The sequence below is a fragment of the Gigantopelta aegis genome, unplaced genomic scaffold (assembly GCF_016097555.1).
Source record: "Gigantopelta aegis isolate Gae_Host unplaced genomic scaffold, Gae_host_genome ctg3125_pilon_pilon:::debris, whole genome shotgun sequence".
Lineage (NCBI taxonomy): Eukaryota > Metazoa > Mollusca > Gastropoda > Neomphalida > Peltospiridae > Gigantopelta > Gigantopelta aegis.
In genome coordinates this window covers 29,061-46,607 of record NW_024533187.1, presented here as the reverse complement: position 1 = coordinate 46,607, position 17,547 = coordinate 29,061, and the positions used below count along the sequence as shown (strand labels likewise).

The 17,547-nt window shown below is 34.7% G+C and overlaps 1 protein-coding gene across 1 annotated transcript; it reads left to right on the top strand.

Moving 5' to 3' along the window:
- Positions 1-1,256: 1,256 nt before the first annotated feature.
- Positions 1,257-5,994, top strand: LOC121391937. The gene is made up of 4 exons (XM_041523385.1): positions 1,257-1,415; positions 2,286-4,533; positions 5,110-5,287; positions 5,716-5,994. Exons 1-4 carry the CDS (start codon positions 1,303-1,305, stop codon positions 5,946-5,948), a joined length of 2,772 nt encoding a protein of 923 aa, XP_041379319.1. The 5' UTR covers positions 1,257-1,302; the 3' UTR covers positions 5,949-5,994.
- The last annotated feature ends 11,553 nt before the right edge of the window (positions 5,995-17,547 follow it).

Below are 17,547 nucleotides of genomic sequence, written 5' to 3'. Positions count from 1 at the left end.
AGAGTCTTCAAATAAGTTACTATTCTAAAACTTTTACTTTAGTTGGTTCATTGATTTATTGTAAGTAAGTCGCTGTTTAAAATGTCTATTTGTAGCATTGAAATGTGGAAATGGTTGGCATAACGTACATTGAACAACTTGTTCATGGGTCAGTGGGATGGGGGTGTTTTTGTCAGAGCATTGCCTCCCAGACCAGGCGGGTTAGCCCGGTGCGCGGAAGCTATGCTCAATTTTTTGTAGAAATTATTGGACTTTGTACATAAATTATTAATATATAATGAATGTTTTAGGATACCCCAACGCCGAGAAAATATCAGATATTGCATGCCAAGCAATGGTAAATAAGTGACGAAATGAATGCTATATAAATGACGATTTCATTTATTAAAGTGACAGCCTCTGGAATATTTTTTATTATTTAAGCATTTAGAACAGTTAATTCAATCACGTTTCGTGCATAAGTAGCAGCGCACTCCACATAGAATACGCTAGCTTTTCGTAGTCAATAACAGTGTCTTTCGAAACTGGGACGAGAAGAGCGGCTCACTTGAACTTCTGCTTTCATTGGTTGATCGCAAGCGTGAAATTCTCCAACAAGAGATACTTGCTTGTTCGATCAAGTCTTCCATATGTATGACGTCAAATACCGATAAAAATAGAACGGTTTAGCTAGACTGCGATACAAAATGGCGTTTTTGTTTTCTTCAAACTATAGTAAACATTTGATGATAGACGTTAATGGCAACAACTCGCCAGTAAATTAAAAGTGCAGTTATACTTGAATTTGAACTTAGAACTTGATTTTATTGGATTTATTCCAGAGAATGTCACTTTAAGAATTGAACATGATAATTTTTGAGGTTCATGCTAGTATGAAACACAAAACCGATTTACACACTGTATGAATGGCATAGCACAATAGCACGAAGCCATTCCTTCTAAAATGTGTAAATAGGTTTTGGGTTTCATAGTATCATGAACCTCAAAAATTATAATGTTCAATTCTTATAATTCCAAACATGGAAAATGTTATATAATGCAAATCGTTTTGATCAACAATCACACTAAATTCTCAATGTTACGTATTAACGCTCGCTTTAGGGGAATCGCCAACGTCATTCAAAATTTGAGCTTCTTGCAATATGAAACTCGATTTTTCAAATGACGTATGTTTTACAGATTTGAATCATAACCATATATATAATATGTTTTCCAGCAAAAGACAAACTCTACAATGACGTATGTGTGTAACTGAAACGATCTGGAGCAGAATTTCCAAAATCTCTTCTCCCTGATGAAGTTATGAAGCAGGTTGGGGCGATTGTTGACCTGCTCTGGTACATTGATGGGAATGTATCTACTATTCAGGAAAGGTCTACACACGTACCAACAGAGATCACACCAGTGCCAAATAGGTATTGCTATTAAAAGCGTATATACTAAGGCCTACAATACTATCCCCTTTTATACATGATTGGTGTGCATTTAAAAGATCCATTGCTGCTATTAAACCAATATGTGGTGGGAGTAGTTTTCTTCTGAGACCAGGGATCGAATTGTGTTCAGTAGGTCAAATGCTAATCTGAGGAGCTTGGGTCGTTGGATCGAACTACCTCAGTTTGGCTTTTTCCTCGTTCCAACCAGTGTCCCATAACTGGAATACCAAATGTTGATGTAAGTACTGTCCTGTATAGTGAAGTGCAGATAAATGATCCCTTGCTGCTTGTTTGGTAGTAGACTAACCAATTTCCCATGGCTGGTACATCAGGTTTGGTATGTACTGTCCTGTCTTTAGGTAAGTGCACATAACAGATCGCTTGCTGCTTAATAGCCTAAGTGGTGTCCCATTACTGGTATACCACATCTGATCTCCAAAACCGTCGTACAGTCAACATTGTATCTGCATATAGTAGTTGAAACAATGTTTTATGCAAAATAATTTATGATATGTAGTGTCCTGACTGTGGGAAAGTATATAAAAAAGATAATTGCTGCTTTTCCGGTAGTAGCCCATGGAGTTGCAGCTACAGGTTTCCCAGACTAAATATATATCAGCCAGACTAGAAATTAGTAAAATATGCAAGATAAATAAAATAATGCAATATCTGTTTGAAATTTGTGTTCTACGTTTCGACATAGGATTCCATATTTCAGCTTTTATTTATGAAAAGTAGGTCATTATTAGAATCAACCACAAATTTAAATAACAGTGTAAGAAGCATATGCATATATGTATAGTCTGACGTTAATTTCATCTGTTACAAGTTATTGATTTTTTTCTTCAGGTTCTTGAAGTTTGAAGGCTACAATGATTGGAGGAAAAAGAAGTCAAAGAAGCCACAGCTACATGCAAAAGATCTTGATATGCATAGCCAAATTGTATTTCGTTTGACAAGCAAGCCCTATGTACAAGTTTGGAATAATGAACTTAAAAATGATTTAAATTCCTTGGCAGCTTCCCTCAGCTCTTATGCCTCCTACTTGAAGTCGAGCAACATCAAGCAGCAAACTAGGCAACAACAGCTTTATCCAGTTCGACAGGTAACTGATAATGTATGGATTGAGTACAAACCTGCTTCAGCAACAACAGTAGCACCAGAGTATGCAATTTTAGAAACAGCATTAGGCGAGTTAAAAGACTTTGAAATCCTATTCTTTGATCCAGATTTACACCAAATTTCAAGTAAAACTGGATCACAAAAGTATCAAGAAAAGTACAGATTTTTTGACAATCTTCATCTTTCGCAAGACGTGGCTTTGCTGTCCTATGATCCAGGTGGTTCACAAACATCTAGTAAAGTTATTTGGAAAATTCCAGCAGGAGTCGGCTCTTCAGAGTTAATGACTACTGCAAGTCGTGTTGTAAAAGACCTCGGTTCCAGACTGTCAGAATTCCATACAAGGCAAATGAAGCGAGATTTCACAAGAAAGTTCTGCAATGTAGCAGGAAGCAAGATTCCATCTCATGTGTTAAGGGCAATATATGCCGAATTGACTCTTGATGCATCATCAGATCAAAATCCTGTCATAGACGCCAGAGTTCGGCAAGCAGTACTGGCTGGTGATCCAGATTTGGTGGTTGATATGCGCCATTTAAATAAAGGCCGTCCAGATGATGCATTTGATGCATTTTTCCAGGAACTAGAAAAGCAAATCGAGTCAATAACTGCAGCTGATGAAAGACGTCATAATGTTGAACATATTTCCAGATTTATTTCTGTGCGGGACTTGATTGAGCAAGTAAAATCTCGCCTTCCCCCCAACACAGCAGTACCAAGTGAATCTACAGTCCTCTTTGCTTTTGTGCCAAAAAATTCTCATACTAAAGTAGCAAAACTTTACAAAAGTCGAGTGCCTTTGAGATTTACTGTGCAAACACGACAGCTTCGGGCTTCACACCAAGATGATCACTATTGTGCAGCACAGTTCAAATATATGCGTGAGTTTGCTGTCAAACATCGAGACAGAGTTACCTTTGTGTGTCTAGATGACAAATCAAAACTAGATTTTGGAGAGCCGGGTGCTGCCTTATCATCAGGAGTGCGCGGAAAGAAATCTGTTGTTCCTACTACATCAACTCTTTCATGTTTGGATCATGATGTAGGCCAAAAGGGCTCTATCACACCATCAGTGTGTCTGAATGTAGAGATACCTGAAACACCAGACGGTTCTTTCTACAGAGGCCAAGTAACTGTTATTTTCAAAGATAGCATTTTTGAGCCAAGCTCACCCTTTAGGCATGCTGTTGAACTTCAGAATATCCTAGCACAGGAAGGTACCTTCAAACCAGTCTTGATGTTGTTCACAGATGGTGGTCCTGATCACAGAGTCACATATCATGCAGTGAAACTTTCACTCATCATTCTCTTTCGGCGTCTTGGCTTGGACATGATAGTTGCTGGTCGAACAGCCCCAGGGCACAGTTGGGCAAATCCTGCAGAAAGAATCATGAGTTTACTTAATCTTGCATTTCAGAATGCAGCTCTAACGAGGAATGAATGTACTAGTGCTGTGGAACAGGCACTGAGGAGTTGCAATTCAATGGAAGACATCCGGAAAAAGAGTCGGACTGTACCAGGACTTGAAGATGCTTGGGTTGCATCACTCCAAGAGATGGAAAAAATGCTTCAGGAGAGAGTTGAGCGGATCCAGTTGAAAGGTCAAAACTTTAAATGTCTCAGTGCAGCTACAAAAGATGCAATCAATGAATTTGAGGATGATATCCAGAACATTGATCCAGAACTTGTTAAGGGACAATATCAGCAAGTGAATGTGAACAAAAGGCAGAAATATCAGGACTTTTTGAAGACTCACTGTCTAGAGCGCACATACACTTTTCAGGTCAGAAAATGTAATGATGCGACATGTTGTGTTCCGCCAGTTATTCAGTTTCCTTGGCTGCCTGACCCAGAAATTGCCTCGGATGGTCAGCACTTCAAGCCCTTTGATGAAGTACTTGGCTTTCCTACGACTGAAAAAGACCGTCCATCTTCTCAAAGGCAAACCCTGACTGCTATTGCGGAAGATCAACAGGTATGTGAGATAGACTATGTATAGTGACATCTGTTTAAATTGCACTTGACCAGCCTCGGGGGCGCAGTGGTTAAGCTATCGGCTCACAGGCTGGTAGGTACAGGGTTCGTATCCCAGTACCGGCTCCCAACCAGAGCAAATTTAAAGACTCAATTGTAGGTGTAAGGCCACTACACCCTCCTTTGTCTTAATAACACGTTAACATCTACTAACAATTAACCACTGTCCTGAACAGACTGCCCACATAGCTGAGGTGTGTGGCCATGACAGTGTGCTTGGACCTTAATTAGATATAAGCACGAAAATAAAGTTAAAATGCGATTGCACTGTATACAAAATATATTAACAGTATAATACCAATATGATTATTGGTATTAATCTCTTGACTAAACATATGTAAATATTAACAATATATTAAAGCAATTTATTGCCACTCTTTAATTGTAACACTCAAGAAATGCTTAAGATGTAATACAGTATTTATATTAGATTTAGACATCTTCAAAATAGTATTGTATTTAATACAAACAAGAAATCACATACTTGCAATGTTTATTTAATACTTTATTTATTCAGGGCTGCAAGAATTCAGTACTTGTTGGTCAGAATGTCCGGCAGACGGTTCACTGCCATGAATGTGGGAAACCACGCTGTGTCTACTCAAAATCCTCTTTCACAAGTCGTGATACCAGGTCCTTCAAGCGACTGATCGAGTCTCATGACTACACTTGTGGGTCCATCTTGACCCCTGATGGTGAGTTTTCAAGATTTTATTGATGACATCTTAATTTGAAATCATTGTTTCTCTCCAATGTGTGTATCCATATAGGACTTTTCACTAGTCCTGTTATCAGGTCCTTCATGCATACCAAGACTACACATGTGCGTACCAAGACTACACATGTGGGTCTATCTTAACTGCTGATGGTTAGTTCAATGTCAAATTTTTTATTGAAAAGATCTTAATTTGAAATCGTTGTTTATCTCAGATGGGTGTATACATTTATTGTTATGCAATAAATACAAGTACTAGTATAAGCACAGCAGGAAAACTGGGTTGAAGAAATCTCAATAGTGATGGTACTAATTAATTTTCATTCTTTGTAACACCAGTAATAATATTTAATGGACAAAAAGTATAATACAATGCACATATTAATTTTCCTTCTATTTGCATTTTAGGTCACATACTTCAAGGCAAGGCATTTGTCAGACTTCAGATGTGCTGTACCACTCCAATCGAGTTTGCATATTTTGCATCATCGTCCATCGTCCGCAAGGATATATGTTGTCATTGTGGGAGTTTTGGGGCAGAACGAGACAAGGATCTCATGCAGAACTATCGCGTTGTATTACCTGTTTGCATTAATTGCAAGCACCTTGGATCTCCAAAGAGGAATCCTATTCGGAAATGAATATGTTAACTAGTGTGTTAATCTTAACTATAAAACAGTACACTTTAAGCTGGTTGCTTTGTTATATTATCTGTAGAACAAAAGGCTACATTTTACTTTAAACCAATAGTGGTGCAAATACCGGTAAGTTAAATTCAAATGATTTATTTTCTTGAATATGTATGGAATCCCCACCCCACCCCACACAACTCAAAAAAAAAAAAGAAGATTTTTCCTACCAACCTACCCACATTTGAAATTGCAGGTCGGAAATGGACAAACAAAAATATTTTTAAGGATGGCCTAATAAAATTCTTTATTTTCAGAGGGTAAACACATTCAGTACAAAGTGACTGGTCTCCCATGAGGCCCTCTCTAATCTATACATGATATTATAGATACATACATGTACATTCAAAGAAACAACATGAACATACATGTAATATCAGGGTTTGAACTTAACGGTCGTCCAATTGCCCCTGGCGACTGAAAATGACGACTGGCAATTTTAAACCAGTAACTACTAACATTTGCAACGAATAAACATGGCTGAATATTTTAGATTCGATTATCAACATTTGATCCATGGTTTGATTTATTCACAGTATTTTCCACAAGTTCACCAGTTATAACACACATATTTTAATAAACTATTTTAAGAGCAAGAAACTTTTTTTAATGGCCACATCGAAGTTGATTGTAAATAAATGTATCATTAAAGGTTAAAATCTGTCTTGACTAGAAAACAAAAATTAATTTTTTTACCATGCCATGATAGGGTGTTAAGTCTGGGATATTTGGGCTATGTTTCCTCCAGTTGAGAAGGTTGAAGGTTGGCAGAATACTAGTTAACACAAACTGAGTACTATATAGGGCCTAAAAATATATGTGTGTTTCCAGTTTCCTGCCCTACCCTAATTTTATGTATCGACCCTAAAATATTTTTAAGCAAAAAGAATTGCAATCAGCAAACTAGATTCAGAACACCTCGGCCTATTACGGTTTCTCGGTTTGATTTTATTTTTAAAGGAAAAAGGTTCCTACCTACCTACCTACCCTATTTTTTTTAAGGGTGATATCTATAGCACATTTATTTTGTTTTAGGTTTAGGGTCAAGAATGCAAGGGGAATCCTTCTCCATAACTTTTTTTTTTTAAATCCCGTTTCTTCTCAGTTTACATTTTCTTTTCAGAATCTTGATTAACCAGACCTTGCCTTTTCAGGTGCGCAGGTGTGATCGCACTTGTACAGCGCACATAATTTCAATTTGGCGAGTGTGAAAAATAACACGTTCAGGGCTCCTAGTGTTTTTTTAAAATCCACTAGCCATGGGATCAGTGGTTTTAAAAATGTTGCGAGAACGGTAGCGTCCATGCAAGATTTTAATATATGACTGGTACTTATCTTTGCTATACAAATCGGAAAGCAATTGTTTCAAAGACATCTTCGAAAACGTACCAATCCGATCAAAACTTCTTTGCCTATTTTATTTATTATTAATTAGAAACAGTTCACTTTTGTAAGGTAATAGATCACAACGTCTGATATAGATAACTCATTTATACTGTTCATATAGTTATGACAAAAAGAGAAAAGGGATTGAAATAAATAGTGTCTTCTGTAGCCTACACAAATGAACTTGTCAGGGAAACCAGCGAAGTCAGTAAAATTGTCTCAATTAGTTCATATCTGTTAGCCTACAAAGCTTACGTGAGGTCCTGAAAATGGCAATCGTGTAATTTTATACTTTATTATTTATTTTTTTTAAAGTAAAAGAAATTTAGACGGAATAATAAAAAGAAGGAAAAGAAATGATAATAGGTATGTAGGAATAAGCCTAGGTATTTTTTTCACGTCTATTATTTTTCTCTTGTTTTTCTTTTTAAAAAATCAAATGGAACTTCATTTAAATATTTGTATTTCAGCCAGAGGTTAATGAATGTGCATATGTTATTTGTATATGTATGCATGTACACACTATAGTAACAGTAATCAATGATCATCGCCGACTATTTAATGTTTGTTTCGTTAGAAAGTCACAGACCATGCATGTGACTGGAATATCCTTTGATGTGCAGTACTCTGTGGCATTTTGACCAATCAGAGCTATCGGGGTCAGATTATTTTTACTCTTGGAATTCTGCACGCACACGCTTGTCTACTTGACAACTTATTACGCATTGATGATGATGTCTAAAATTAAGGGTTTTTTATTATCTTTATTATGGCATCCCACATTTGAAATAAAATCCTTTGTAATGACATAACGCTGTCAGAGCTGTTTGTAACTTGTAGCAGTAGATCAAATGGCGTGTTATAAAATGTTGAGGGAGGGAGACTGGTTGAGTAATTGTTGAATTAAAGGGACACACCCTAGTTACGGCTATTTGTTAACCATTACAGCATTGTTTTTCGCTATTAAACCCCATTTTTCACCAATAAAATTGCACTTTACTTACATTTTATTATTTAGAATACACATTTCAATTCACCTGAAGTGCTTTTTGGTAATCCTGATGTTTGTAAAACCACGAAATACATTTTTTGCATTTTTTCACAAGACGTGCTGTCGAGAAAAAACCGTTAAGCAAGCGAGGTCCAATCTATTTTTAGAGGGAATCTTAAAAACGGACGCACGTTTGAGAAAAAAACGTTGAGCAATAAATAATTTTTTAAAATTATAATTATGATATTCGATGCCTTCGTTTGCAGTGACTGATTTAGTGTTAAGTATTTTATTATTTCAAATGCCGATGACTGCAAATAAGATTCAGCAAAGAAAAAAAACAACGTTTATATATTTTAACCCATATTTTGAGGATATGTCTGAAATAGAATACTACATACATACTCTTTATATATCATTTACCTTACAACTCGTTGTTTAGAAATGTATATACCTGACTTCTGCTTGTGAGATACGTTTTGAAGCAACCCATTTACAGTAGTTACTAGAACATGGGTGATCAGTTTTTGGCTTCTTATATACACAGTACAAGATTGGCTGTTAGATACTATTTACTGTACACCAAGATGTTTCCTAATAAATATCAAAAGTGCAAAAAAAAGTTGGATACGGTCCTAAACAAACAGTTGTAACATAAATAGGGGAGGAGGGTAGGTACGTATTTTAGAGGGAGGGTTAACTGCTCCCACCCACTCCCAGGATCCGCCTCTGCTTATAAATCAGAAATTTGTGAATGTTTTCCAATTGTAACTACTAGTAATTTACATTTCGGTTGACTTTGCACACTTAATGTTAATCGCTGATTATTCAGCTCCATTAGAGCGCTGTATTTTAAAGTTTGTTTTGTTTAACGACACCACTAGATTACATTGATTTATTAATCATCGGCTATATTGCCTGACATATTGCCTCAGAGAGGAAACCTGCTTATTGTTTTCATTACTAGCAAGGGATCTTTTATATGCACTTTCTCACAGACAGGAAATAAAATAAAGTTTTTTCATATATATTAGTCGTGGTGCCCTGGTTGCGGCGGGAAAACAATAAACGCAGCGTTGTGTAATACCAAAACCTTGCTCATTTTTATCTCCAACCAAGGCGTAGACAACGTGCATAGACCTGACCAATGATTTGGCCTGATTTAAAATAAAGGTTTTTTTGTTGATGGGTCAAAAACACGGTACCGTTAGTTGTGCTCACAAGATAATAACACCAAACATTGCTTTGGAAATCTATACCATTCTGCTTTCTGCAGCAAAAAGTATCTATTTTTAAGTTAAAAAAATAAGCCATACAGCTATTTAGCACCCTTTGCACTTGCATTATCTCCAATTTATTTGCCACTCTCCATTTCCATTCAAGAAAGTAATGAATCGCTCTCTCTCTCTATCTCTCTATCTCTCTCTCGCTCCGTCCCTCCATCTCTCTCTCTCTCTCTCTCTCTCTCCCTCTCTCTCTCTCTCTCTCTCTCTCTCTCTCTCTCTCTCTCTCTCTCTCTCTCCTATATGTCACTGTGCATGCATTTTAAATTATTTTTCTGTTAACTTACAGGTATCCAATATGGGCAAAGAATCAGATCAAGGTACTACTAAAAAGGTCTTGGATATTCAGATACGAACAGATGGAGATAAATACAAGTCAATTAGAGAAAAAGCTGTCGAAGATTGTGACAAAAAGATATACAGTTACACGCATAATTGTTAAGCTCAAAATAGTAGTCAAAAAGACCGAAAACACACACACACACACACTCACTCTCTCTCTCTCTCTCTCTCTCTCTCTCTCTCTCTCTCTCTCTCTCTCTCTCTCTCTCTTCTCTCTCTCTCTCTCTCTCTCTCTCCTATATGTTACTGTGCATGCATTTAAAATTATTTTTCTATTAACTTACAGGTATCCAATATGGGAAAAGAATCAGATCTACTAAAAATGGAGATAAATACAAGTCATTTTAGAGAAAAAGCTGTTGAAGATTGTGACAAAAAGACATGCACAATTGATAAGCTCAAAATAGTAAAGACCAAAAACACAAAGCCAGACGAGGAATACAGTACCCAGAAAGGAGAATACGCAGAATCACAAGTATGTGATGCTATTGAAGATATAAACCTCACATATGGTGATGAACAGCTAATGTTTTTAATATCTAACTGTTACTTTGAATATTATTTGAAAACAGATCTGTATCCCAAAATTGATATTTCCACCAAGATAGCAGGCGAACACGATATTCTTCTTCTTCTTCTTCAGCATGGAGTAGTGTTCATACAAGTGAAATCAGTTGAAGAAGGTAAACGCGGAGAAACTAAGAAAAAGCGTGATAACTACAACAAAACTATTAGGAAACGTGTGGAAGAGGGGCTTAGCCAGCTGGACAAGGATGTTGAAATGTTTAAACACATCATGAAAGACCTAGACATAAACATTCCAGTAACCAAAGTGTTGGCTTTGCCCAATATAAGTAAAAAATATATATCAACTCTCACGACCACGGTGAAGCTTCTGCAAGACAAATTGGGAGAGAATGCATTAGATATATGTCTTTTTCGAGATGAGATTAAAATTAACACAAATCATGAAAATGAGAAAAAAGAGCGTTTCCTAGAATGGTGGAAACGTATCATCAGCACGAAGCATGGTTTCCGTGATGCAGATCAGTACAACCAAGTTATAGGACGATATGTCAGTCTGGTGTCCACTGAGAAAATAAGAACATTTGGAGATACTATTGTTGAGGAAAGCTATTAGAACACGAGAATCATTCTCACCCCAGTGCAGGTTGAGATTCTACGCTCAACCGAGAGAAAGGTGTACATCCAAGGCAGCTTTGGTACAGGAAAAACAATTCTTCTGATTCTAAAAGCCAGGCAGATGGTACAGGATGGTGAATCTGTATTAATGGTATGTGGAAGATCAACAAAACAATTGATGCACCTTGTTGCATGTGTTAAAGCTGACATGACTGAAGAACAGAAAACACTGGTTCATTATATCACAGATTACAGAACACTTCACACACTGGATTCCATTGAACAGTACAACATATTTGTTGATGGCTGCCATATTTTTGCACTTTCTTATATCGTAAATTACTGGGGGAAAAACAACAAACTCTGTTGGTTGGTAGGAAGATGTCTCCCTGACGTCAAAGAGTTCTCTGTCAAACAGCTTACTAAGGAATTACGGTCACCTGAGACAGTAACATCTGTTTGTGACAAATTAGATGAAGATTTCCTGTATGACGTTGTGAAATCAAAAGGTTTTCATGTCATAGATCATTTATCCCATGGACAATTTGAAGAAAACATACCCCATGCAAATGACAGCATGTTTAATGGAAGCACTATTTGGAGATGTGAGCAATGCTGGAAAGAGATCATTGATGTCTTTGTACAGATGAAACTAATAAAGAAAAATCGTGAAATGCTTGGTTCTCAAGCTGTTCCTATACAAGGGTCAGATCCATGTGGACAAACTGAAGAGGCATGTACAGAAGCCACGTATGCTAAAATAGCTAACAATACACTGACAAACGAGTTGAAAGATCTGATTGAACCCCACGGCCTGTTAGCTTCGTCAGATATAGACATTCTTCTTCCCCATTACAGCTTTATTACCAACATGGATATTGAAGCAATTGATCAAATATCTGATAAATTTGGAATACCATTCAACTATTGTCTTCTTGGAGACAGCAAAACAGTACAAAAAAAGTTTGAAGCTCAAGGGTGTAGAGAAAGTGGTGATGAGGATATTTTCCTGGGAAATAGAAATAAAGTTATTATTTGTGCAAGTTCTCAGTTTCTTGAACTAGAGAGAAAAGTAATAATAGTAGCTGGTTGGGAAAATATCACCACCGATGTGGAGATGTCAGACTGCCAAGCGTGGATCTCTCAGCTTGATTTGACGAACATTTTAACTGTTTATAACTCTCCAAAAGGTATGACAGTTAACACATTAGGTGATTTTTCCAGCCAGGCACCGTTTCATCTATATAGTTTGTGAAATGCTGGAAAATCTTTCTATATTTTCTCAGAGTATGCTGCTTTTAGCAGATACCTATTTGGCCGACTGCGATAATAAATGCCACTTCAATGACATTGCACAGACATTTGCATGGACAATTTTGAGATTTCATTGGCTAAATTTAAAAAAGATTTTGACAATTGTTTCACAGAAATGGAACAAGACTTCAAATCACGCTTCTCACGCTACTCTGATCAGTATGATGAAGCTGTGAGCTGGGAAGTGTTTTTGCGACTCATCTCATTATTAACTAAACCGTCTGTAGTGAATGATAAGGGAACAACACAGATAACTGAGCGAGATATAAACACTTATTATATAACATTTAGTGAAATATCTTAAAATATCAGTGAAAAAAATGTTATCAGTGACGATAACACATTTTAGAGTGAACATTTCACTATTTCACTATTAAATGTGTTATCATCACTGTAGAAAGTATTATCTTCACTGTAAGAAAGACGGAACTATTTTGCTGCTGGCATTTTAAAAATAAAGATAAATTGCCAAAAGTTATATAATAAATAGAAAATTTCATATGAGATATGATTGCAAACTTCACTCGATGAGATATAAATCATATTTGACAAAAACGTGAAATATCCTCTATATCACAGATAACTGAAAGATATACAGAAACATAACAAATAATTAAAGGAGATGTCAAAACATTACAGAGACTATTTTTTAGAAGATATAAAAAAAAAAAACCCACCTCTAGATACTACAAATATTAGAGCGATCATAAGCACATTCAGAAATATTGAACGCGGTTAAAGAGACATTCCCGAGTTTGCTGCATTGTAAGATGTTTTCAACTAATAAATTATTTCTATGATTAAACTTACATATTAAATATATTTTCTTGTTTAGAATATCAGTGTCTGTTCATTCAATGTGTTCTGGTCGTCTTAATATTTGTAAGAAGCCCAAACTGGACTTTTTCTTCAAATAATTTCATACGTACAATTTTTTTTTTTATTAGGAAATAAAATTAAATTTATTCTACTACAGATATTAGAACGATCAAAAACACGTTTAATATACAGTCATTAATATTTTATGCAGAAAAATATATTTGATATGTAATTGCCTTAAAAATTGCAGCAAACTCAGGAATGTCTCTTTGAAACTATAGCAGGTGTTTTAATGACTATACAATGTAGCCATAGATGTGAATCAGTGGTCCAGACTAGATATACTTATATAAATAAACCAGTATTTCACAAGTCGGTGTTAAACAAAGCATTGGCTATGTTTAGTTGTGGTTAGTGTTATGGTATATACTAAACGTTTTCTAATCAGGTTATTTTATGAAATAATACTTGGCCGTCAGTGACTAATGTTAAATCTGATTCTTTTGTACCCTTCGGCTGTGTACATACGTGTTAGTTAATATAGTGAAAATAGGATAGGATAGGATAGGATAGGATAGGATAGGGTAGGATAGCATATTAGCATGCCTATATCCAATTAAGATTCAGGCACGTTTTAATGAAGAAAACATTTCCTAATTATAGACTGTGTTGGTGACATGTATCATGGTTAGGCAAGACACTTTACTTTCATGATCACTTAATAATATATCTGTTTTCACAGAACGTAATGGATAATAGTTAGACATTGTCCTCCGATAGGATTCGAACCATGGACCAGCATGTGAGAATCCAGCACTTTAACAACAGACAACAAGAACATTCCAACTGACGGCTTTCAGTAGAACTTTCTGCACAAACTAGTACAGTTTTTACTTTTAAAAATGTTTGATGATGTCATTTTATGCATATATAGTACTTTGCATGTTTTTAATGACTTTATTGTTGCTTTACATAGTGTGAAAACACGTTTAGGTATATAACAGTAGAAAAATACACGTTTCAAATTATTGTTATGTTTTGATGAATTATACATACGGTGTGCGTGTGCGTGCGTGCGTGTTTGTATGTGTGTGCGTGCGTGCGTGTGTGTGTGATCGATATATTATATTTATGAAAAGAATAGATGTTTAACATAGCATAAGTGGCAAAAGAGATAATATATGATGGAACATACACATGCACATATAAAAAAATCAGATGTTATAACACGTATTAATACATTTATGTCATAAAAGGTACAATAAAGCCAAATCATTACTGACTTTTCTCACGCACCCTTCGTGGAGAACAAAATGAGCCATTTATGATATACTGATATCATGTCAATAGCATACATGTGTGTTATAGATATAAAGGCATACTATTGCCTGCTTCTAGGTGATCATCTGATCGCCGCAGCCATTGAAATAAGCACGATCCACATCGATTTCTCTTTGACATATAATTGTAAGTGAACTTGAAAATTATTTCTCTGTCACGCATAGTTGGAGAAAACACTAAATTTATTTTAAACCTGTTTTTCTTGGATATGTCAGCAATTATTTTATGTCCCTTAGATACCATTGACATTTATCCAATAATTTGGTGTTTAAAATAGTACCCAAATAATTTTCGCTCATTAGATAGTTTGAAATAAGTCATACGATAAATTGTGTCAAACTCTGACACTGTCATTCTATGTTCTGGGGACAATAATTGTATTTTAAAGAAGAAGAAGATAAATGGTATCTAATGGCAACTCACGTTGTATTATCTATATAAAGATATTCGGCACAGTGCCCTTTTGTTATACCACTTCCACCACCTATGTACCGTTGTCATTAGCTATAAACTGTCAAAGACGAAACTGAATTTGATGAATATACATGTATGTGTAATTGTATTGATGATAAATTTAACAAAACCTAATTTTAGAATTAACATTTTTAACAAGCCTTTATTTACATTTAGCTAACAATATTTTTTACAGATTAAAGTGGCTTTTCGTTCATAAAGACACGCTTTGTTTTCATATGTACCTTATATTTGTTTATTTTTCACAATGTTTGACTTTTTGTACATTACTTAAATGAATGTAAAATATTTACTAATTACTTATATGCACATTATATAGTTTACACATTATTATTACTGATTGCAAAATGTTAGGATCGAATCCAGAATGGGTTCTTGGGGTGTGCATCACTTCTCAAATACAACAAATTCCTTAATACAACTCCAGCCTGCAATGACTTTCTTATCGATATTGACATCCCGCGTATGCTTTGTATTGTGCACCTTCCAAATAACCAAATTGTGGATCCGTCCCAGAATTTATATCTTTTATGTTTACACACATTTATAATCATTAGGGTTTGATTGTCCAATCGATCGTTTGTCGGAAAGGTAATAGTATTCTTTATGATAAATTATACTTATTTGTGTTTTCTTGCATTTTGTTTTCCTAAGACAACAACCTAACATAGCTACACGTTTTTCACAATTTTCTAAATTGTTAACAAAATAATATGTGTTTCTCTTAAACCCTGAATAATGTATTCCGTTATTTGTAATACAATATAAACGTTACATATTAGAACATTGTCTAACATTTAATACATAGTTTTTGTATTACATATGTATAGTTTTGCTTTATTATTTGTACATATAGCATACATATTACTCTATCTTGCACATTGGTTTTAATACATAGCATATGTCATACTATTATAATTTAAAACTTGCATATTGTTTTAATATAAAGTTATATGTTTATACCTGGGGTATTACTTTTAATATGACTTGGCCATGATTAATTGAATGTATGTTTGAATTTTATAAGTGTAATCCATTAGTCTTTAGGGCATCGATCACTAAACACAAAAACAAATTATATTTAATTTGATTTAAATAGTTTATTCTATAAAACTTTAGTCTAGACTCAAATATTTAATAACGTCACATGCATAATATATGTATGGCATTGACTGTGAACATTTTATAAGTGCCAGGCCTAGTCATGTTTGGTCATGTAAAATTTATTTTCGAATATAATTTATTTTCGAGTATAAAACATAATATCTGAATTAGCATTTTTTATTAGCTTTTTTAAGGAGTTTTTATTTAGCTAACAATATATTTTTTCATTAGTATAGACACATGCTTTGTTTTCATATCTACCTTATATTTATGTTTCTTTTTCACGATGTCTGACGATTTGTACTTTATTAAATTAACACAAAATATTCACTAATTACTTATATGCTCACTATATGGTTTACATATTGTTTTAATGAATGTCAGATGTTAGGAGCGAATCCAGAATAGGTCCTTGGGATGTGTGTTACTTCCCAAAGAGAGCAAATGTCATAATACAATTCTAGCCTACGACAAATGTATTAACGATATTGATACACCACGAGTGATTTACTTGTACTTTGGGTTGAACACCTTCCCAATATAATATTCTGGTTCCGCCCTTCAACGTTACTGTTTACCAACAACCGTGGTTTGATTGCCAAATAGATTGTTTAACAGAAATGTAATAATATTTTAATGATACTTAATAAGTATGTTTTGTTGTATTTTATTGTCCTAAGACAACAATCATATTAATATGAATATGCTCTAAAGATGTTACTTAGGTATACACCATAATATGTTGACAATAACTTTGAAAATGAAGATTTTGGCACAAAATGCTGATATAAATCCTACCAAATGCACCATATTTTTCAGTTTCCAGTGATAACTGTTAACAAGTGTAATCATGTGCCAGTGTCTTGGAGACTACACTATCTACACAGTGTTGTCTTGGAAAGATTTTGAAATATTTAAAGAAAAACAAATCAGTCATTAGATTTTACTTCATTTTTAATGAAATATTAAATTTAAATTCAAATATTTTGAAAAAATAAATAAAATCTGTATTTGTAAACTATTGCATTTTAGATATGATAATTCGAGGCTTATTAAAGATATTGTGACTGAATTCGTGGTACCTTATTAGAAATGTGTCAGAGGTATGGTGAAAGTCACAAGCCAAATGTTAACCTTTTTGACGTTAACATTTTCTGCAATAAACTTGACAAGATAAAAACCATTTTTGAAAAATGACTGAAGTGTGTAATTTACATAAATGTAGCTGAAATGTATTATTAGAGTACTTAATCTTGTTAAAAACTGTATACTATTTATTTAAAGTGTTTAGTTACATCTAGTAGTGATATATTCATTATATTTAGATCTTCCTTCCAATTGCAATAATTGAGAA